Source organism: Diospyros lotus, chromosome 8 (assembly GCF_014633365.1).
Source record: "Diospyros lotus cultivar Yz01 chromosome 8, ASM1463336v1, whole genome shotgun sequence".
NCBI lineage: Eukaryota > Viridiplantae > Streptophyta > Magnoliopsida > Ericales > Ebenaceae > Diospyros > Diospyros lotus.
Genome location: NC_068345.1, coordinates 23,622,128 through 23,644,866, shown reverse-complemented (window position 1 = coordinate 23,644,866; position 22,739 = coordinate 23,622,128). Strand labels below are relative to the sequence as shown.

Here is a 22,739-nt window from a genome sequence, read left to right as displayed (position 1 = left end):
TTCGAGCTTCAAGTTGACCGACTTCTCGACCTTCTTTTGAGCCATCTTAGGTACCATCGTGATTGACTTGGTCTTGGCTTCGTCGAGATGCAAAAATCTTAATTTTTTGGTGTACCATCGCCGGGGAAGATTACCGGCACGTGAAGCTCACTCACCAATCTCACTCACCCTATCATGCACTGGCACGTGCGGACGCATGGGGCCTTGTTAATTTTTAAAAAAAAATTAATATTCTTGAAAAATTATTTTAGGATTTTCTGTGAAAAAGGATTTGGAAAAAAAAATGATGTAGGTATTTATTTTGGATTGTTAGTGAAACTAATTAGAGAAAAATAGAGAAAATGGCAAGAAAAATGAGGAAAAATAATGTTTATTGATGATTCAAAATATAATTATTTAATTATTCTTATTTATCCAATAAATAAATGCACTATCATTAGTAATTATAAAATTACTAATTTATCTATTCTCTTTGAAAGTGATTTCTTTTGGGGTGAGACTTTCTAGGTTCATAAATAAATTAACAACAAAAATAATCAATAATTAATTCTTATAAATCATGAGTGACATCTAGCAATATGTCATGATTACCCAATTTATTGTGAAGCGGGTATTGTGAACCTTTTATTACGTTACCATGCAATACGGTCCTTCTATCATTCTATATCCCGACAAGATATGAGATCATGGTCAGTAGGTCAAATCTCTTAATCTCGTCATATGACCAAATCCAAATCATTCTTGATTAATTATGACACAACCCTTATGGAATAAATTCCATCATCATATTACCTTGACCAAGGATTTATCGTCAAGTGATTACTGAATCGCATAGGATATTTTCCTCATAAATCTCGAGGTGATAGATTTCATGTCTGATGCACACATACCTCATGTATCACTGAATCAGGCACATAGATACGTATGATTATCCTTGATTAGAACAACCACATAATATCACTGATATCCCAATCCATCAATACACAGATATCCATGTCATCTCAGGTCTAAGAACTAGTTGCAAAATCGCAACTAACATTAAATCAATGACCCATGAGAAGTAACCCATGTGATTTAATGTTAACAGTCCCATTTAGTGAACTCGTTCTTGTAACGAGCACCCACTCATCTTTCTTCTATATCTTATATAGAATGGCACGAGACTCACCAACCTTATCTTTCAGTATCTCATACTGAATAAGGAAAAAAACAATGTGCTGGCCTTTATGAGTTGCTATTATCCAGATTAAGAATTCTACGGCCAAGAACATGTTTATAGTATAACGAACTGTGGATTATCCGTAACTCGTATTCTTAATGCTTAAGAATGGTATCCACTCCTTTTTATACTAATGGATGTATGTTTTATAATTTAAACCATATTACAATTTAAATAAAACATAAACTTATCATTTAAATAATATTTAAAGAATTACAAGATTGAGTCTCTTTGTGTTACTAGAATTGGTCTTTAGGGCTCATATCTAACAGTCGAAACTCTGACAAACAGATGGACCAGCTGAAAGAGCAAGGAAGGCTGGTGGGACTCATCAGGGATGCGTCTACAACCTCACCAAGGAAGATATGGGGACATATCCGGTAGTCGTACAAGGTATGCTCTTTATATTGGATACCCCTGTGCATGAATTGATAGACCCTAGGTTAACGCATTCATTTATATCATATGCTTTGGCTGAGGATTTGGGGGTAGAAACTAAACCTATGGGGTCTCCGATAGTAATTTCAACGCCTATGGGTAAAAGTGCAAGGTCTTCAAAAGTGTTAGAAGGATGAGAAATTAGCTTAAATGATGCTCAATTTCAAGTTGATCTAATTTTGCTAGAAGTATATGACTTTGATGTAATCTCAGGAATGGACTTCTTGTCTAAATATGATGTCAACATAGATTGTCGAAGAAAATTAATGACCATAAAGAAAACCCAAGGGGAATGGGTCAAATTTCGAGGACAGGGTGACCCCAAGAATGGGAAAATGATTTCGGCCGAGAAGGCAGAAAAGTTAATAAACCAAGGAGCCCATTGATGTATAGCTTATGCTCGTGTGGAAGACAAAGAAGTGCCAGAACTCAAGAAGGTGTGGATAGTATGAGAGTATGAGGATGTGTTTTCGGAAGAACTACCAGGACTACCACCACCTCGAGAGATCGAGTTCTCAGTTGAGCTAGTGCTAGGAACCAAACCGATATCAATTCCTCCATATCGAATGGCTCCAACAAAAATGAAGGAATTAAGGAGTCAACTTCAAGAACTGACAGATAAGGGATTCATTAGGCCGAGCACATCACCGTTGGGCGCGCCGGTGCTTTTTGTAAAGAAGAAGGACGAAAGTTTAAGAATATGCATTAACTATCGTCAGTTGAATAAAGCCACAGTAAAGAATAAGTATCCACTTTCGATGATCGATGAGCTATTCGATTAGCTGCAAGGAGCAAAGATATTTTCAAAAATTGACTTGAGGTCTGGATATTACCAATTGAGGATTAAGCCTAATGATATTCCAAAAATGGTTTTTCGGTTAAGGTATGGCCATTTTGAGTATTTCGTGATGCCATTGGGTTAACGAATACTCCAGCAGCATTTATGGATCTCACGAACAAGGTGTTCGAACCCTATTTAGATCGGTTCGTGATCGTATTTATAGATGATATATTGATATATTCCTCGAATGAGAGCGATCATGAGGAGCACTTAAGGGCGGTGCTAGGAACTCTCAGCAAGCATCAGTTGTACGCCAAGTTCTCAAAGTGCGAGTTCTGGCTACCCTAAGTCGCATTTCTTGGATACATGATCTCTACCGAAGGAATCTCTGTAGATCCAGGAAAAGTTGAGGCTGTTTAAGGATGGAAGCAGCCAACGAGCGTGACGAAGGTACGAGCTTTTGGGGAATGGAAGGTTACTATTGAAGATTCGTGGAGGGATTTTCGAAATTAGCTGCACCTATAACGAAGCTTATTCAGAAGGATGTTAAGTTTGAATGAACTGCTAAGTGCGAGGAAAGTTTCTAAGAGCTCAAGGATCGACTAACCACAACACTTATTTTAGCAATGCTGGGTGGGCCCGGAGGATTCATTGTGCATACGAATGCCTCTAAGATAGGTCTAGGTTGCGTGTTAATGCAACACGGACGAGTGATTGCGTATGGATCGCGACAGTTAAAAAGGCATGAAGTAAACTACCTAACGCATGATCTGGAATTGGCAGTCGTGATATATGCTCTGAAACTATGGAGACATTACCTGTATGGTAAAACCTTTGAGGTGTTCACAGACCACAAAAGCCTGAAGTACGTGTTCTCGCAAAAGGAGCTGAACCTTAGACAGCGAGTAGGATGGAGTTTTTAAAGGACTACGACTGCACCATTTGATATCACCTAGGGCGTGCCAATGTGGTGGCTAACGCACTGAGTAAGAATGTGCCTATTTCTATGGCCGGGATGATGGCCCGTGAGTGGCAGATGTTTGAGGCTTTTAGCCATCTGACGGTGAGTGTAGTACCGAAGGAATTGTTCGTCCTTATCGCTGGCATGACAGTTCAGCTGGATTTGGTGAATGAAATACAAGAGGCATATATGGATGATAAGCGAATACGTCTATGGGTGGACGAGCATGGCTAGCCTAAGAGATCTGATTTTAAAATGCATGATGGCATACTAAGGTTGCAGGGAAGGATTTACGTGCCAAACTTGAAGGACCTAAGGTAAAGAATTTTGAATGAAGCCCACAAAACTTGATATACAGTACACCCAAAAGTCACGAAGATGTATAAAGATCTCCAAGAGGTCTATTAGTGGTAGGGAATGAAAACAAGTGTGGCAAGGAAAGTAGCTCAATATGATACATGCCAGAGGGTAAAAATCGAGCACCAGAGACCGACTGGGCTCATGAAACCATTAGATTACCCAGAATGGAAATGGGAGCATGTCACGATGGATTTCGTGATAGGGCTTCCCAGGGGACAGAAAGGTAACATGCAATTTGGGTTATTGTAGATAGGCTAACGAAGTCAACACACTTCTTGCCTACATGGATGGATAGGCCAATACGAAAGTTTGCAGAGCAGTGTATTGGAGAGATAATCAGACTTCATGGCACACCAGTAAGCATAGTCTCCAATCGAGATTCGAGGTTTACCTCAAGATTTTGGGGAAGCTTGCAAGAGTGCATGGGGACCCAATTGAATCTTAGTACGGCTTATCACTCGTAGACGGATGGACAGTCTGAAAGGACCATTCAAACACTAGAAGACATGCTAAGGTCATGTGCCTTGGATTTTGAGGGTAACTAGGAAGAGCATCTACCCTTGGTAGAGTTCACTTATAACAACAGTTACCATAGCAGTATAGGAATGGCACCCTATAAGGCTTTGTATGGAAGTCACCTATCTGTTGGACCGAGGTAGGAGAGAGACAAATATTGGATCTGAGTTGGTTCAGCAAACTACGAAAAAGATTTAGAAGATACAAAAGAGAATTCGAACTGCACAAAGTCGACAAAAGTCTTATGTAAACAAAATGAGGCAAGATTTGGAATTCGAGGTAGGAGATCATGTGTATCTAAAGGTATTGCCCCAGCATTTGACAACGCGGGGAAAAAAGAAAGGAAAATTGAGACCTCGATTTATAGGATCTTATCTGGTCAAAGGACGAGTTGGACCATTGACTTATCGTTTAGAACTTTCTATTAACCTGTCCAACATCCATAATGTCTTCCATGTGTCTCAACTTTGGAGACACATATGGGATCCGACCTAGGAAATTCGAGTGGAAGTAATTGAGCTAAGAGACGATTTAACTTATCCAGAGTCGCCCGAGCGAATCTTAGATCGGTCGACCAACCTCTAAGGAATAAAGTCATCCCGCTGGTAAAGATTCAATGGAGAAATCACACTGAGGAAAAAGCTACGTAGGAGCTCGAGGATACGATTAGGGAAAAATATCCCCAGTTGTTCGAGGAAATAGAATGAGAATAGCAAAATTTTGTGTTTTTTATGAAATGTACCAAGACTCTTATAAAATAAAGAAATAATAATGAATATTATGTTTACATTTGAGAAAATATAAACTATTCTTGATGTGTGTGACCCATGGTGAGGAGCTACAACGGGATATTCTATAAAAGACACAGTATGCCCGATAGGCATTATTTTGTGTAAGTAGTGCAAACTGATGTGGTTGCAAAAAGATTGACGATAATGCTTGGCTAAGAGATGGAAGACGTTGCTCTTATAAATTGTTAGCCAGATATCGATGTTTTAGTAGATATGAATGCAAAAATTTCGAGAACGAAATTTCTTTAAGGGGAAGATAATGTAATACCCAAGAACTTTGGGTTATTATTTTAAAGGAAAAATAGAAATTCGGGGAAAATAGATATTTGAAAAGCCCAAAAAATTTACCAAATTAGCCAAAGGGAGTACCCTGAAGCTTAAATTCCTAAGGAAATAGGAACGCCTTTAACGAGCATATCGAGGCATGATTTTTAAAACCGAAAGAAATCGAATCAAAAACCGTTTTCTGTACAGCTATGGATCGGGCTGAAAAATTGAATTCTCATAGGAGACTCCCGAAATGATAACAGAAGCCTCAGGAAGCTTTGATTCATCGAGTAGAACAACCCTTCGGTGACATCAGGAAGAAACAAATAGGTTTACGGCCAAAACGAAGAAGCGGGCGTAAGTGTAATTTTCCAAAATTACCGAAGGGGGGTCAAAATGACATTTTTCCAAAAGTTTCAAGGGAGATATGGAAAGATTAGAACTTGAGGAACTTAATGAAAATATTCAAAAGTGGGGGGGGGGGGCTTTTGTGAAATAAGGCCAAATCAGAAAAGAAAAAAAAAACAGTGGGGCAAAAGTGCAAAAAAATGAAGATCTTGGCCATGGAATCCGACTAGGCCGCGAGGGGTCGCCGAAAGCCACTAAGTTCGCATGGGAGGTGGTTAGGAAGGGCCAATGAGTGATGATGAGCCGATAATGGCCATCGGGGTGGCCGGATTTTCGAGAAATTCGGCCAAGAAAACTGGTCGATTTAGCAACGCCTACAACTTGCTTTTTTAGGCGTGGGTGGATACTTTTAGGTCGATGCAGGGGATGTGAGGACATTTAAGGCAATGGGTGAGGCGGCTAAGACCATTTCTAGCTTCAACTTTGCCTATAAATAAAGCATGTGTTGGCCGAAAATTTCAAAGAATTGAATCTCAAAATCGAGGCCATTTTCGAACGAATTGAGAGGCAAGGATAGAGGGCTTTTGTTGCCCATAGGTTGGAGAGCATTTCTGGAGAATTTGGCAAGCAACGAAGCCAAAATGAAGGAGATCTGAGGCTTCGCCGGAAACCTAGGTGGACTGCCTGGCCGAGTCTTCGAGCTTCAAGTTGACCGGCTTCCCAACCTCCTTTCAAGCCATCTCAGGTACCATCATGATCGACTTGGTCTGGGCTTCGTCGAGATGCAAAAATCTCAATTTTTTGGTGTATCGTCACCGGAGAAGATAACCGGCGCGTGAAGCTCACGCGTCAGTCTCACTCACCTTATCACGCGTCGGTGTGTGCGAGCACATGGGGCTTTGTTAATTTTTGATTCTTTTTTAATATTCTTGGAAAATTATTTTAGGATTTTTTGTGAAAAAGGATTTGGAAAAAAAAGTGATGTAGGTATTTATTTTGGATTGTTAGTGAAATTAATTAGAGAAAAATAGAGAAAATGGCAAGAAAAATGAGGAAAAATAGTGTTTATTGATGATTTAAATAAATATCTTACCTAGGGAGCCTTGGCATTTGAGGTGAAACAATTGGTGCGAATTTCAAAGTTGGCACGAAAAGCAAGGCAAGTTACACGTTTTTCGAGGTATCTTGATTTTTGAGAAATGTGAGTGGTTTTGTCCCTATAACCCGTATACGACATGAATACCTTTTTATGCATGATATTATGTATGTTATGATCATGTTTGTCATATTTGTTCATACTCTATTGTATGGAAATTTGTGATATTCACATGGTACGATATTATTGTCATATTGAAACTTGCGCATGGGATTGGGATGTCACCTTAAGAGTGTAGCCGTAATTCTCCAAGGGCAATTAATGGAACAACGTTAGGCTTATCCTGCTAAGGTTCGGGGTTCTACCTAGGGTTCCATGCCGAGCTGGTGGGTCAGGGAAGTTACATTAGGGTATTTGTTTATAAATGTCCATACATCATTCATTCATTCATGTTTATCTAACCCTCACTTAAAAAATTTCATCTTCTAAAATTGGACTATGTTCCTAGAATATTTCATATTTCAGACGAGGCAAGTAGCCGGAAGGGTAAGGAGGTGATCGAGGCCTGATCACAACGAAAATTTTGTGGGTCCCATGTGGGACTAGGGTCATATATTTCATTTGGATATATTATTTAGATTTTAAATAAATGCTTGTAAGGATGTGTTGGGTAAACGATATTTATAAACCCATGTTATGTTTTCAAGGTTTCATGCAGGTTCTGATCTTGCTTCCGCTTATATTTTAAATATATCATTCATTCACTATGTTTGAGAGTGTTATATAAAGGTCATGTTCAGGATTTATTGTTGATTTATGTATGAAAAAAAAAATCATAGCATATATTTTAATGCCCTGGAAGGTGGGGTGTTACACCCACCTTCTCCTGGAGGGCCCCCTAGGCAATCTGGCCCTTTGGGGGGATTCTTCTTAAGTCTGTCCAAATGCTACTAATGTGCAGGTCTACCTCTTGTTCCTAGTAATAGAACTGTGGTCAACCCTCTTTGACCGGATAATGTACGACTATCTTATGTTCAGTAATTGTGTTGTCTATTATTTTTCTTTCTTATCAGTACTGACTTAAGCATCGGAGGACATACGCGGACGAGGGGTCCCCGCGTGCTCTCTAACTTGTGCTTGTGAGTGCAAATATGTTCCGAGCACACAGGAGGCCAATTCCGAGCAATACCGAAGATGTCCTCAAAGGTCCACCTACAATCTCAGTCAGCATATCGAGGACCGAAGCTATCTAACGTCTATCTCTACCAACAGGCTCCTGCTAGCTGTTAACCTCGCTTTGTCTCGGCTCTAGCTTTTATTCTCTATAAATTTCTGTTATCGTAATTTTTTGACTACAACACATGTGATGATTGGCCACGTAAACATCATCAAATTGGAATTTTAATTTTATAGTTTTAAGGGTAAATGAAATCTTAATTTCTATTACTTTTTTATTCTACACATGAATTTATTAAAATTTTCAAACAATCAGTTAGGGCGACAGCCCATAGGCACAATGCCTAAATAATTGAATTGGACCGTTCTCATCATCTTGGACTTCCCATCCAAAGACGTCACGAGAGATCCCCAAATAAATACAGATTCTTCGAGAAAACGAGATCTGAAATAATTAATTAATGTGCTGGATTTCCTTCAATTTCAGTAGGCGCTGCGTTAGAAAAATAAAATAAGTTACTGGCAAAATCTGAAAATCCCTTGGACTCAAGATTAGGGTTGGCAATGGTTCGATTTGGTTTCGATTTTTGCCAAAACTATAGCCAAACCAAACTTAAATTACTAAAACCAAAACCAAACCATTACCCATTTGATTTTAAAAATTTAAAACCATAACCAAACCATTTGGTTTCAGTTCGGTTTCGGTTTAATCATGATTTTTTTAGTTTAATCCATATCTACAAACAAAGACAAATAGCATTCATAATTTTTTTTGATAATTTCACAACAAACAAAGATAAATTCTAATAAAGTTACCTTATTCTTGCATAAAGTTACAAAACTTATTGGATATAAAATCACATTTCCAAACCTACAATTGTTAAGATCAATAAATTAATATGTGCATAATTAAATTGTAATTTAAGCTAAAAAAAATTAGTTACGAAAGTTAATACCTTCATCAACAACATTAATATATTTTTCGTAAATTGATGCATATCCATCTGAAATGAATGAGCCAACTCCATCTAACAAAATTATAAATATAAAAAATAAATTAATATGAAGAGAGATGAGGCAGAGAGCTAAAGGCAGCGAGGGTGAGAGAGATCGAGGGTGAGCGAGAGCAAGAGAGATCTAGCGAGGGCGAGCGAGAGCAAGAGAGATCTAGCGAGGGTGAGTGAGAGCAAGAGAGATGCAGAGAGCGATGGGAGATTGGTGAGCTCACGCGGAGGAGCAAAAGAAATAAGGCAGAAAAGGTTAGAGAGATTGAGGGCAAGCGAGAGCTAGGGGCCGAGCCCTAACAAGAGTAAGAGAGATCCAACGAGGGCAAGCGAGAGCAAGAGACATGCAGAGAGTAAGGGCGAGGGCGGGCGAACGAGCGAGAGGCAGCGAGGGTGAGAGAGAGAGAGTGAGAGTGAGGTTGAGAGAGGAAGGAGAAGAGAATGGGAGAAGGGTTTGCAAGCAAGGCAATTGGGCTGGGATGGGCTAGCCTCAGGTGGGCGGAGTTGTATATAATATATATTATATATACATATTATACACATTATATTATATATAATATATTATATATATATTCGGTTCGGTTCGGTTACCCACCATTCAGTTCGGTTTTGGTTCGGGTTTTGGTTTGGTTTTAGTGAAAACCATAACCAAACCATACCCATTGAAACAGTGTTCAATTTTTTCCCGAACCAAACTATTACCCAGTCAAACAGTTTTTAACCGCGTTGACCGATTCGATTTCGATTCGATTCCCCACAGTTTCGGTTGCAATTGCCATCCCTACTCAAGACCATGGACCGTTTCGCACTCCCTCCTTAACCGACAGCAACAGTAATTTGCTGCAAACCTCCAACGTACATACGTACGTGGTACGTAGTTACCTACATCGGCGAGATAATAATATTTTTTTTCTCTACCAATCATTTTGGGGTATTAATTTTATTTTTTATTTAATATATACAACATTATAATAAATACTCATTTTAAAGATATAAAAAGTTCAAATCAACAAATTTTCACATTTTTTTATAATAAGAGATAAATCACTATTTAACACTAATTTTATTTGTTAAAATTAAATCAAATCTTATATATATATATATATATATATATAAACATAGAACATAGAATAGTTTCCCTTAGGTCACGGGACGCAAGAGATTGCGCACACGTCACTAAGAAGACAGCAGAGGCCGCCACGTATCCACCAGAAGCATGAGCGCGCGAAGCAGCGGAGAGCAGCCCGTCTCTCTTAACCTTTAAGGCAAAACGGCAAGATGGAAAGGATCGGATGGCCAGGATTGCACCCAGGCAAAGCACTAGGGTTTTCGGCCCATTCCTTATAAAAACCCTACAGTTGTAACGCTGTCGGCGCGGTGCAGTTCGGCCTGCTCTCCCCCAAAAAAATTTCTCTTTTTTCATTTCTCCACATTTTACCTCTCCTCGTCGCCGCCGGTTCCGCCCGGATCTCCGACGATTTATCCCTATTTTACCCTCCCTCTCCTCTCTTATCCCCCAAAAAACCAAAAACTACTTCTCAAAAATCGCCGAAAAAATACCAATTTCAGTTTGCTGTTTGTTCTATCGTCTAGGGTTTCATTTTCGTTAGCCAGAGGAGGGGGAAAAAACCGAAAAAAAGAGAAAAATTGAAAAAGGAGTGAACAAGGATCGTTTGGAAGGAAAGGGAGAATGGCGCAGATTCAGGTGCAGCATCAGGGCCATGTTAACGGCGCAGTGGCGGCGGCAGCGGCGGCGGCGGCAGCGGCAGCCAACGCCGCTGGTGGGAACCAGTTCGTGTCGACGTCGCTGTACGTAGGAGACTTGGACTTTAGCGTCACCGATTCGCAGCTTTACGATCTGTTCAACCAGGTTGGCCAGGTTGTGTCGGTTAGGGTTTGTCGGGACTTGAGCACTCGCCGCTCTTTGGGTTACGGCTATGTCAACTACAACACTCCTCAAGATGGTTAGTTTCCTTGTAATTGCGTTTCCGAAATCAATGTTCTTCCAAGATGACTGATCTCGGCCTAGTTTGCTGGAGTTATGTTTCTTTAGTTTTACGATTAATCGTTAATTACTACGCAGTTGGTTGTTTTGATTCTGCTCTTTTGAAATTTTATCGTTTTAAGTTCTCTGATGGTGTACTTTTTTTATGGTTTTATTTTATCATCTTGTAACACACAAAATTGTTGTATTGAATGTGAGCTGGATGAGTGAAATTGATCCAAAGGCTAACACCTAGAATGTGTTGGTTAACTTGAATGTGAAGGGCCGGGGTGGGAAGATAATTGTAGTTTGGGTTGCAGCACAAAGAACTGAGCGAACAAGGACCTCAACCTTCTTTGTACAAATTGGATCTATCAGTTTCCTGTTTGGTTCTAGGTCTCAAGCAACCTATAAATTTGGTTTGGTTCTTGGTGTTCCATTCTAGGAACAAGACCAATCCAAAACCAGATAAAATTTGATAGTATTTTGTTATAAAAATTGTGTACGTAATATAGCTGCATCAATAATCTTATATTAATTACATTAGTTGCATTTGCTTGTGGGTAGTTGAAAAAGGAGAAAAGAAGAAAGAGTTCAACTCTTCTTATGATGCAAAGTGTTTGTACCAAATGCTTTATGTGCATTGATATTCGTCTTGTTGGTTATATTTTGTTTTAAGTTGCTTTGTTTTCCCCTTGTTGGTTCTATTAAATCCTATTAAATATCCTATTACTTTAGAGGATATAATGGTGTTGATAAACATGATATAAGATATAATAGCCTTATAGAATGCATTACCGTGGATAGAGATGGCAACAGATCCAGAATCATCTAGCTGATCTTGCCGAAGCTTGTGATTGTCATTTGTACACCCTGTGATATTTGTTTGGCCTTTTGGCTACTTGGAGGCTGGTTTGAACATGGATACTCCATAATCCTTCGGTGCAGTTTGAAATTGCTCTTTAGGCTGCTTTTTTATTTTGGGGGGGGGGGTCATTTTATTGAATTTTTATGTCAAAAGTGTTGTTTGCATTGCCCAGAAGCAAATACTTGCAAGTAGATATCATGACTTTGCCATCCTTCCTTTTGCCTGCTTGACAGACCCCTCCTTTTTTCCCACTTAATATTTTCCTGGGGATGCATTGAACACTTGGTTTTACTGTGACATTTTTTGGTTAAATGTGATCACAGCTGCAAGGGCCATGGAAGTACTAAACTTCACTCCACTTAATGGCAAGTCTATCAGAATTATGTACTCCCATCGAGATCCAAGTCTTCGCAAAAGTGGCACTGCTAATATATTTATCAAGGTATTGGTTTCTTCTTCTTCCTCTTCATTTGATTACTCTTCTTTTCTCATTTTGTATCTACAGATTTCAAGTACAATGTTTCAGACTGCAACAAAGACCATAGCTTCACTGTGGCAGATTGGCTTGGGTTCATTTTTTGTTATACATTATGTTTTTGAATTTATTTTCAATTATACTATTAATACTCTCCTAATCTTTTTGTGCAGAATTTGGACAAAGCAATTGACAACAAGGCATTGCATGATACTTTTTCTAGTTTTGGCAACATCCTTTCTTGCAAGATAGCTACTGATCCTTCTGGCCAGTCTAAAGGCTATGGTTTTGTACAATTTGATAATGAAGAATCTGCTCAGAATGCAATCGATAAATTAAATGGCATGCTTATGAATGATAAACAAGTCTATGTTGGGCATTTTCTTCGTAAGCAGGAAAGAGAGACTGTCATGAGCAAGACAAAATTCAATAATGTATATGTGAAAAATCTTGCCGAATCAACAACTGAAGAGGATCTGAAGAACATCTTTGGTGAATATGGAACAATTACTAGTGCTGTAGTGATGAGGGATGGAGATGGAAAATCCAAGTGCTTTGGATTTGTCAATTTTGAAAATGCTGATGATGCTGCAAAAGCTGTTGATGCTTTAAATGGTAAAAAAATTGATGGTAAAGAGTGGTATGTGGGTAAAGCCCAGAAGAAGTCTGAAAGAGAGCTTGAACTTAAAAGTCGTTTTGAGCAGAGTGCCAAGGAAGCAGTAGATAAATTCCAAGGGTTGAATTTGTACGTCAAGAATTTGGACGACAGCATTGATGATGAAAAACTGAAGGAAATGTTTTCTGAATTTGGTACAATTACGTCATGCAAGGTATCATGATCTGATCTTTTAACAGTATTGGTATTGAAGTTTACTTACTCATTTGTTGTTTGTCTCCCATGAACTGTAAATAATTTCTGTACTGTTAAGAAACTCAAATTCTTTTTTCCTTTTTATTTCAATTTTCTTCTTTGATTCTGTAGGTCATGCGGGATCCCAGTGGAATTAGCAGAGGTTCTGGATTTGTTGCCTTTTCTACTCCTGAAGAAGCAACTCGTGCTGTGAGTCAGTTTGGTGTAATTTTAAATTAAAACTTTTCCTGGAGAATGCTAATTTTTTTCTTGTTCACCTACACAGCTTGGAGAGATGAATGGTAAAATGGTTTCAGGCAAACCACTCTATGTTGCTCTTGCTCAGCGGAAAGAAGAGAGGAGAGCAAGGTTGCAGGTAAAAGCAGTGTGGATTATGCTCCATCATGGGTCCTGACATTTTTATTCTTCTTCTTCTTTTTTTTTTTTTTTTGTTTCTGCTTTGAATGCACAAGGCTTGATTAATATGATTTGTATGTATGAGAAGAAGATTAGTGTACTCGCCTATGAGATGTGTAGATGGAATAGAAGAAATTTGTAGCATAAAAGATCAATAATAAGATCAAACAAGGTGAGAGAGCCTTGCACATGGTATGCGGCATAAATGCCTTACAGAAGATGGGGCATTGGATAGAGATTGTTGCAAAGCTAAAAATTCACATTGTTGACACCACCTGATAAAATTAAGGCTAGCAATTGATATTCTTGTTATAATGCATGTTGTTGTTATAGCTGGCACTTTGCTGTGTTATACTTCCAAAGAGATGGAGAAATTAGGAGGTAGATTTTGTTTGTGCTAGTAAAAATTTCTATGTATTATTATTTTTTTTTCAATTCTTAACACATTACATGCCATAAATTTAATATCATCTTTCAGCTGTATTTAATCCAGTAACTTCAAAAATTAATTTGTAGATGAATGTATATCATCCCTGAAATTCACGTGTACATGTATAAAGATTAAGGCAACTTGACAGCTTGTTTATGATTCCCGTAAATGCAAATTTAGGTTAATTGAGAATAATTCAAGCTTGAGACGGTTTATTTTTCTTGTGCATTCCTCAGTTTAGGATTTGACTCTGTTAAGGTGTCAAAATGGTTGATGCATATGTGCTTCTAATTTCTTTGACGATTTTGTATTAAATAGTATCATTGACCAAGCATATGCCATAGTTTGAGGATCAAGTTTGGATATGGCATCGTTATCAACTTCCCCCTTGGTGACAACCAAGCATATGCCCAGTTATCACTCCATTGGTGCCTATCAGATTGTTTCCATAGATTGCTTTTTCTCGATGTTAACAAAAATTCAACTGTAGTATTGTAGTTCATATTTTGGGATGGATTTTTCCGACTTATGGTCCAACTTCATTTCCTGCAGGCACAGTTTTCACAAATGCGGCCAGTTGCAATGCCACCATCCATTGCTCCTCGTATGCCAATGTATCCTCCAGGTGCCCCAGCTATTGGACAACAACTATTTTATGGGCAAGCTCCACCTACTATTATTCCTCCCCAGGTATTGTTCTTGTTTTGATTGATTTTTGTTGACATGGTTGTATGTTTAACATTCTTCTGTTTCTGTTCTCACTTTTTATGAAACATTTCTTACTTTCAAAATTAATAGTTAATTTCCATTTTGATGCGCTATTTGTTATTCTCACCTGTGTTCGTCACCTGTGCACACTCATGCATTTCCTTGGTGGTGAAGTTGCACACGCACCATTTCATTCACTAGATGAAAATGCCATTGTTGATGACTATAACTCTGATATTATGAATGAATGAAGAGCCTTGAATACTTGAAATAAAAAATTAGATAAAGCTGGCACATAAAAAGCACTACCTGCAGCAACACTAACTTGAGAGGGCCTTGGTACGTTCATATTTAGTCAATCTAACTCCTTAAGGCTCTTATTGACTTTAATTCCAAACATGGGCCATTATTTTGATGTCTGATACCCTGATGAATCAAGTCTAGTGGGGTTTGGGTTTTGGCATCAGCAGTGTTATTAAAGGGGTGCGCCTAGGGGCACCTTGGGCGCCTGGAATGCTTCCAGGCGGGCGCAGGCCATCAAGGCGCGCCTAGGCCCAAGGCGCCATGGGTTTAGGCACGCCTGGGCTTTTTTAACTGTTTTTTAGGATTTTTATTTTACTATTTATTACTTTATTTAATTTTTTACAATTTAGGGTTTAAATTTATTGCTTCTAGCTACCAATTTGACAATGAGTGAAAGGGCTACTACTTCAAATGCTCTAATTGAATTTGAACTAGATGATGAGAGAGGGAGATGATGCGGAAGAAGATATTAGAGATGATGCTTCTAATGATGAAAATATAGAAATGTTTGATCTTGATGATGATGATGATTTTTAGATTGTTTTAAGATTTAGATTATTTAAATCTTGATTAAGATTTAAGACTTATAAATTGTTTTAAGATTTAATTTAAGTTGATTTAAAGACTTTTAGATTGCATCTTTTGGCAATTTTTTATTGCTCTTTTCATTTGTATATGTTAAATTTGTTAATTTCCTTGATAACAAGCTTGTAAATCTGTTATTAGGAGTTAGGACCTATTTTATATCTTATTCTTCAACTAGGATATATATGTATTTTAGTTAGCATGCTCCTATTTCTATAGGGACCTATTTTATACCTTATTCTTCAACTATGATATATATATATATATATATTAGTTAGCATGCTCATAGTTCTATCAGGCCCGTCTCGCCCTGCGCATTAGGCTCAAACACTCTTTTGCGCCTTAGTCCTTTAATAACATTGGGCATTAGTTTAGAAATTTTAGATGCTTAGAAATTGCAAGTCATTAGTGTTGAAGATGTTCCTCTCATTCATAGTCAATCCTATGCCTGGATGGGAGGGTTGCTGGCCCCATCTAGTGGGATGAGGGCTTGTGATTGCTGTTGTTGCAACGTGTACTCGGTGCTATAAAGCACGAATTGGGGGTTGTGTTCAACATTGCTGCTGATGTTGGTTGACAGAGAAATGGAGCATGTATGCAATTTATCAGTTGCATCTATTGAACCTTTTTGTTTTCTGGTTTTTTTTCGGGGGGGATCATTTTCTTGTGAACTGCTCTATTCTAACTTCACATTTTGATTTTGTAGGCTGGATTTGGTTACCAGCAGCAACTTGTCCCCGGAATGAGGCCAGGTGGGGGTCCTATGCCAAACTTCTTCGTCCCAATGGTCCAGCAAGGTCAGCAGGGCCAGCGGCCTGGTGGTAGAAGGGGAGCTGGTCCTGTGCAACAAGCACAGCAGCCCGTTCCATTGATGCCACAGCAGGTTAGATAGATTTGACACTATTTTCTTTGATGCTTGTCACATTGACGACTAAAGAACATTGGGCTTTTTTGTTCAGATGCTTCCTAGGGGACGTGTGTATCCACGTTATCCACCTGGTCGCAATGTACCAGATGTTGGCGGTGTACCTGGAGTTGGGGGTATGCTCTCTGTCCCGTATGACATGGCTGGTATGCTACCACGAGATGCTGCAATTGGACAGTCCATGCCTATTCCAGCTTTGGCTAGTGCCCTTGCAAATGCACCACCTGAACAGCAGAGGACGGTAGGCTGTTTTCATTGATGTTCTCTGTGACATGGCTGCTTAAGAAGAGTGGTTATTAACATTTGGATTTGTTTTTATTGGTAGATGCTGGGTGAAAGTCTGTACCCGCAGGTGGATCAGCTGGAGCATGAGCATGCGGCCAAGGTGACGGGCATGCTTCTGGAGATGGACCAGACTGAGGTTCTGCATTTGCTCGAGTCACCAGATGCCCTGAAAGCGAAAGTGGCTGAGGCAATGGAAGTCCTGAGGAATGTTGCCCAGCAGGCCAACAGCCCAACTGATCAGCTTGCGTCTCTTTCCCTGAATGAGCACCTTGTTTCCTGAATGTGTTAGGCTGATAATGATTGAATTATTAGTGCAATCGTGGTTTGGGCACAATTCAAAATGAAGTTTTGCTAGGAAAGACAAGACGGGTATTTTGATAGAGTTCGTTCTGGATTTTGATTGATTGTCGTGGTTAGGAAGATTTGTTAGGTGGAACCATTTTGTTTGGTGTCTCGGGTTTTACACAATTTTGCGATGATTTTAAGATTCCTGTTTGTTTAATACTCTTTTTATGTTCGGAGATTTTTTATTTTTTATTTTTTATTTTGTAGAAGGCCAAAGATGAATTCGCCGTCTGTTGATTAAATTGTGTTGGTTAGTCTCTCTTTTTTACATTCTGTTTCTGCTTTTGCTTTAGATAATGTGATTATTTGTTATTAGTATTAGTTAGTTTTTAAGTATCTTATAATATCTTTTGTTGAACCACTCTTTTGTAACTCTCCCATGAATCCACAACCATCCCACGGGAACTCGATGGGAGTCAAGTCAACTGGGTAGCATCAGGGGCCGAGAAAGGCTTTTTAACTACCATCTCTACCCTACCTACCAACCATTGTGGTGGTGGTTGGGGGGGAGGGGTATGAACAACCGAAGCGCAACCTTAACTAAAAGAGGTTCAATCACCTGATTGTTGCATTTTGGAAAAAAATATTAGTGTCGTCAAATCCATTTTTTTTCATGAGTGCACTTTTGAGGTCTCGATTTAGAATGAAATCTATTTTGGAACTTCATTGCCGTTGTATTTGGTTAACTAACAGAGAGAATTGTACATTCCATTTCCAGAAATAGATCACCATTTGTTATGAAGTTCTTCGTCGCTGCTATCATCGAACCGAAACTGAGCCAGCCCGTCCGTCCGTACCCCAAACAGACAATTCCTTCGCGTAATTAACAAAAATAACAATCAACCCAAATATTTGCAGCAAGTGGGACCGATGTCCGATGACTCGGATTGGATTGACCTAAGTTCGGGTGATGGTGATGATTACTATGTTTTCTCTATTGGATAAGCGCTGGCTAAATCTTCTATAAAAAATTACACTTATTTCTTTCTTTTTCAGTCTAGTCACACTTATTACGAGGGATCGAATTTTTTTTTTTTATCACTCAGGTGTTTGAATTGCGTCCATCTAGTTCTAGAGAAGACTCGACTTTCTCCTTTAATTCGGCTTCTAAGTAAATTGAATATAGTTGTATATTTATATACTCTCAAACGATACGTGGTCAGTTCCCAACAAATGAGATATTTTTGCCCTTACCAAGAGTTGATCTCCCGCCACTCTTAAAGAAATTTGAGATTTTTACCACTTTGAGCCAAACCTTGGGAGCGAGATCAATAGAGTTTTGATTGAGTATTGAGGCGTACAAGATTAGATTGGATGAAAATAGAAACGGAAATGTGAGAGCCCCCAATCGGATATCCTATTAGTACAGAAAATTGGAAGGAAGTTCCATAAGAAGATACTAGGAAAGTATAAAAGTCTATTGTGCACATTCATGGGATAATAACCTAACATAGTGAAAATATGATATATACATAACTAAAAAGACGTGGAGGTGTCAACATCATAACATATCCTTAAACATAACACAGACTTATAAACACAGCACTAAGGGGTAACATACACCTTCCAAACACACAAAAGCTACAAGACTCCTCCAAAACTCGATGGCTAGGAATGTCTTGTACACACTGCTACTTGACAACTCAGATACTGCTACCCTTGTCTTCGATCTTAGTCTTCTCTTTATCTGAAATGATGTAAAGTAAATGGTGAATCACAAGACTTAGTAAATATAAAGTACAAAAGGGTAATAAAGCTGAGAGAATAACCCAAACCACCTACATGACACATGCATATTCATATACACATCCATACCATGAATCTCAAACCATGCAGTAAACGCATAAATATACATGCACATAATGGTCATTGGGGCTCACATAAAACACACCGACACCCAAGTCCTTGAATCCAAACTTGCCTACTGCTACAAACTAGCAAGCAAATTAACATGAGTTGCTGCTCCAAACTCCGCACCATGTGCTCCGGTCCTCATACCAACACACTAAGTCGAAGCTCCCACAATAATATACCAAGTCGAAGCTCCCATAACAATATACTGAGCCAAAGCTTCCTCGAGACGATCATCCCGTCACTTGAGCCTGTGGATGTACATCCCGCGAATAAATCCATCACGCACTTTGAAACCATACAATGCAACATGAAAGAAATGCAATGGTGTAGTAAGCATAAACATGATACCATAACCCCCATAAGCTAGGCATCAGACCTCGCTTCTTCCACGTAATAATACACGCAATGCAATGCTCGTGCACAACCACACCTTAGTCATTCTAACATACCCATGCCCAAACATCCATAGTATGTGGCCCTCAGTGATGCAAACCTGAACCCCAACATCACATTAACATTAATAAAGGCTGTAAAATACAAACAAGGCAGGATCGGTCGACAGTTTGTGTCTCAAGGGCAACCAATCAACATCTTGCTTGAGTCGGTCGATAATTTCCTCCCACAACACCAAACGGTCAACAGCCATACCTAATCGGTCACCAACCCCTACATCCAGTCATCCAAACAATAACATAAAGGTCCCAAATCACATAGGCCAACATGCATGCATCTAATTAAAACCTACCCCAACATGGCTAGGCATCATTCCATGAAAAAATATAGGGAGAACCAAGCCCTATTCAAGCTCTTGGAAGAAATACAATAACATTTCCCCTTAAAGAAGTTCACAACTCAAGAGATTCAAAGAAGACTAGAAAATAGAGAATTCAAACCATAGAGAAGACAATAGGAAAATGAACTTGCCTTAAACAATCTGAGAGTGAAAGAGAGAGGCAAGAAATGCCTGAATGCAACCTTCTTCTTCTTCTTTTCCTTTATTCCTCTTGGTTTCTCTTAGCTGATTGCTTCTTCCTCCCTTTCTCTTCTCTTCTTTCTATTTATATAGCTCCTTAAATAATGTAGGAATGTCCTAGCAAGAGCCAAAGTCTTCTGGAAGGCACCCACCGAGCTCCACCACCACTTAAACCGACTTGAAAGTGGCTTGAAAAGATGAACCCGATAATAATCGGTTGACAGTTTCAATGCATTCTGCCAACTGTTTCATCAATCGGTCGACAATTTGTGGGGATCTATCAACAACTACTGCCTGTAATCACCTCACACTATAAAAAAATCGGTATTAAGCGGCGATTTTTTTTGCATTTAGTGGCGGTTTTGAAAATCGCCGCTAAGTAAGCCGTCGCGGAGTGTTTAACAGCGATTTTCAGCAACCGCTGGAGTAACTACCGCTAATTATATTTTTTGTGGCGATTTTTAAACTGCTGCAAAATAAGTCATTTAGCGACGATTTTTATAAGATTTAGTGGCGGTTTTGAAACTACCGCAAAAATTAAAAATAAATAAATTTTTAATTTTAGCGAGGGTTTCAAAACCGTCGCAAAAATTAAAAAAAATTAAATTTTTAATTGCTAATAGCCCGCGCAAGCGTGGGCAACCTAACCCTCGCCCAGGCCTAGCCCTGCTAGGGCCTGTGTGCTCACGCCTGGCCCTTGGGCACCACGTGGCAATGCTAGAAATTAAATCCCAGCCTTCCCCTCCCCAAGTTTTGAACCTAAGATCTCTCCTACGCTCGAGTGCGCCAACCATCTGATCTGCGAAGTCTCCTTGACATGTATGCGCATATATATATTATATACTAATATAACCACTAATTTTCATAATTATATTTTATATTTTTTAATATATATTAAAAAATTTATTAATTGATTATTTTTCAAAAGAATAATGGAATAAATTAAAAATAAATTAATTGATTAACAAATAAAAAGAAGATTTTATATATTTTTTAAAAATTATTAAAATTTTATATATTAAAATTTTGTTAAATTTATTTTTATTTTTTAAATTAAATTTTTAATGAATTTTGGGATTAATTTAAAATTTATTTTTAAAATTTTATATTTGTTTTTATTAATTTAATTTTTAATTATTTTCTTAAGCAAAATTTAATTTTTTAATGAATTTTGCGACGATTTTGTAAAATCGTTGCAAATGTTATTTTAATTTTAATTTTAAATTATTTAATTATTTTTGAATTTAGCGGCAGTTTCTCAAAAATCGTCGCGAAATTGAATTGAATCTTTTAATTATTTAATTATTTTTTAAATTTAGCGACGGTTCTTTGAAAACCGTCGCAAAATTAAATGTTTTATTGAATTTTGTGGCTGTTTTATGAAACCGCCGTAAAACACCATATTTTGCGGCAATTTTTAAAACCGTCGCAAAAAATTAATTTTTTTGTAGTGTCACCCTCTTACACACTACAAACATACACCAAATATACTTAAATGCCACAAAACCGATAACGGGTTGTTACAAATCCTCATCCCTTAAAAGAATTTGATCCTCTAAATTCATACTTGGTCACACAAACAATTAGGGGTAGATGCATCTCAGTTCCTCTTCTAGCTCCCATGTAGCCTCATTCGGTCCGTAGCGTTATCATTGAATCTTCACATAGAGAATAAACCAATTTCGATGTACCTTCTCCTTGTAGTCCAAAATACAAATAGGCATCTCATCGTAAATCACATCTTTTTTAATGTCCAAGAGTCAATAATCAATGATGTGTTGTGGGTCTAGCATATATTTTCGAAGCATAAAGACGTGAAAAACATCATGTACACCGGCTAGTTGTGGGGGTAAATCTAATTGATAAGCTAGCGATCCAACTCGCTCCAATATCTTGAATGGTCCCATATAACAAGGACTAAGCTTCCCTAAAACTCTGAATCTTTGCACTCCACGAGAGGGCATCACTCTTAGAAAAACATGGTCCCCGACGACGAATTTCAAATCCCGTCACCGTTTGTCCACATAGCTTTTCTACCTATCTTGGACTACTTTCATTCAAGCCCTGATTAGACTAATCTTCTATGTCGTCTACTCAATGATATCCGATCCTAGCAATGCACCATCTCCTACTTCAATCCAGCAAATAGGAGATCTATAGGGTCTACTATACAATGTCTTATACGGTGCCATCTCAATACTTGAGTGGTAACTATTGTTATATGCAAATTCCACTAAAGGTAAATGGTCTTCCCAGCTACCATGGAAATCCAAGACACATGCTCATAGCATATCCTCCAGAATCTGTATGGTCTACTCCAACTACCTATCTGTCTGAGGATGAAACGCTGTATTGAACGTCAATCGAGTCCCCAAGGCACTCTGCATCGCCTCCCAAAATCGGGAAGGGAATCTAAATTCACGATCAGATACTATACTGATAGGAACACCATGGACTCTCACAATCTCCCCAATATATAATTCAACCAAACGGTGCATAGGGAACGCCTTCTTAATAGGTAGGAAGTGTGCCGACTTCATCAATCTGTCGACAATCACCCATATAGCATCATGTCCTTTACTCGAACACAACAATCCTGATATAAAATCCATGACAATATTATCCTATTTCCACTCTTAGATAGATAATGGCTGTAGTAACCTTGCGGGTCTTTGGTGTCAGCTTTCACCTACTGGCACATCAGGCATCATGATACAAACTCTGCCATACTCATTTTCATACCGTCCCACCAAAAGTGGCAAAGTATGTTTTGATACATC

At 38.5% G+C, this 22,739-nt stretch overlaps 1 protein-coding gene across 1 annotated transcript; it reads left to right on the top strand.

Annotated features, from left to right (window-relative positions):
- The first annotated feature begins 10,319 nt into the window (after nt 1-10,319).
- On the top strand, nt 10,320-17,400 carry LOC127807965 (polyadenylate-binding protein 2-like). The gene is made up of 9 exons (XM_052346221.1): nt 10,320-10,921; nt 12,133-12,251; nt 12,458-13,114; nt 13,267-13,344; nt 13,421-13,510; nt 14,534-14,671; nt 16,284-16,460; nt 16,537-16,743; nt 16,828-17,400. Exons 1-9 carry the CDS (start codon nt 10,648-10,650, stop codon nt 17,065-17,067), a joined length of 1,980 nt encoding a protein of 659 aa, XP_052202181.1. The 5' UTR covers nt 10,320-10,647; the 3' UTR covers nt 17,068-17,400.
- The last annotated feature ends 5,339 nt before the right edge of the window (nt 17,401-22,739 follow it).

Excerpts from the sequence above, each read along its gene's own strand:
- LOC127807965 (XM_052346221.1), top strand. The coding sequence starts at position 10,648 with ATGGCGCAGATTCAGGTGCAGCATCAGGGCCATGTTAACGGCGCAGTG. Across the intron at positions 10,922-12,132 it reads CTACAACACTCCTCAAGATG|CTGCAAGGGCCATGGAAGTA; the intron begins GTTAGTTTCCTT and ends ATGTGATCACAG. Across the intron at positions 13,511-14,533 it reads AGAGGAGAGCAAGGTTGCAG|GCACAGTTTTCACAAATGCG; the intron begins GTAAAAGCAGTG and ends CATTTCCTGCAG.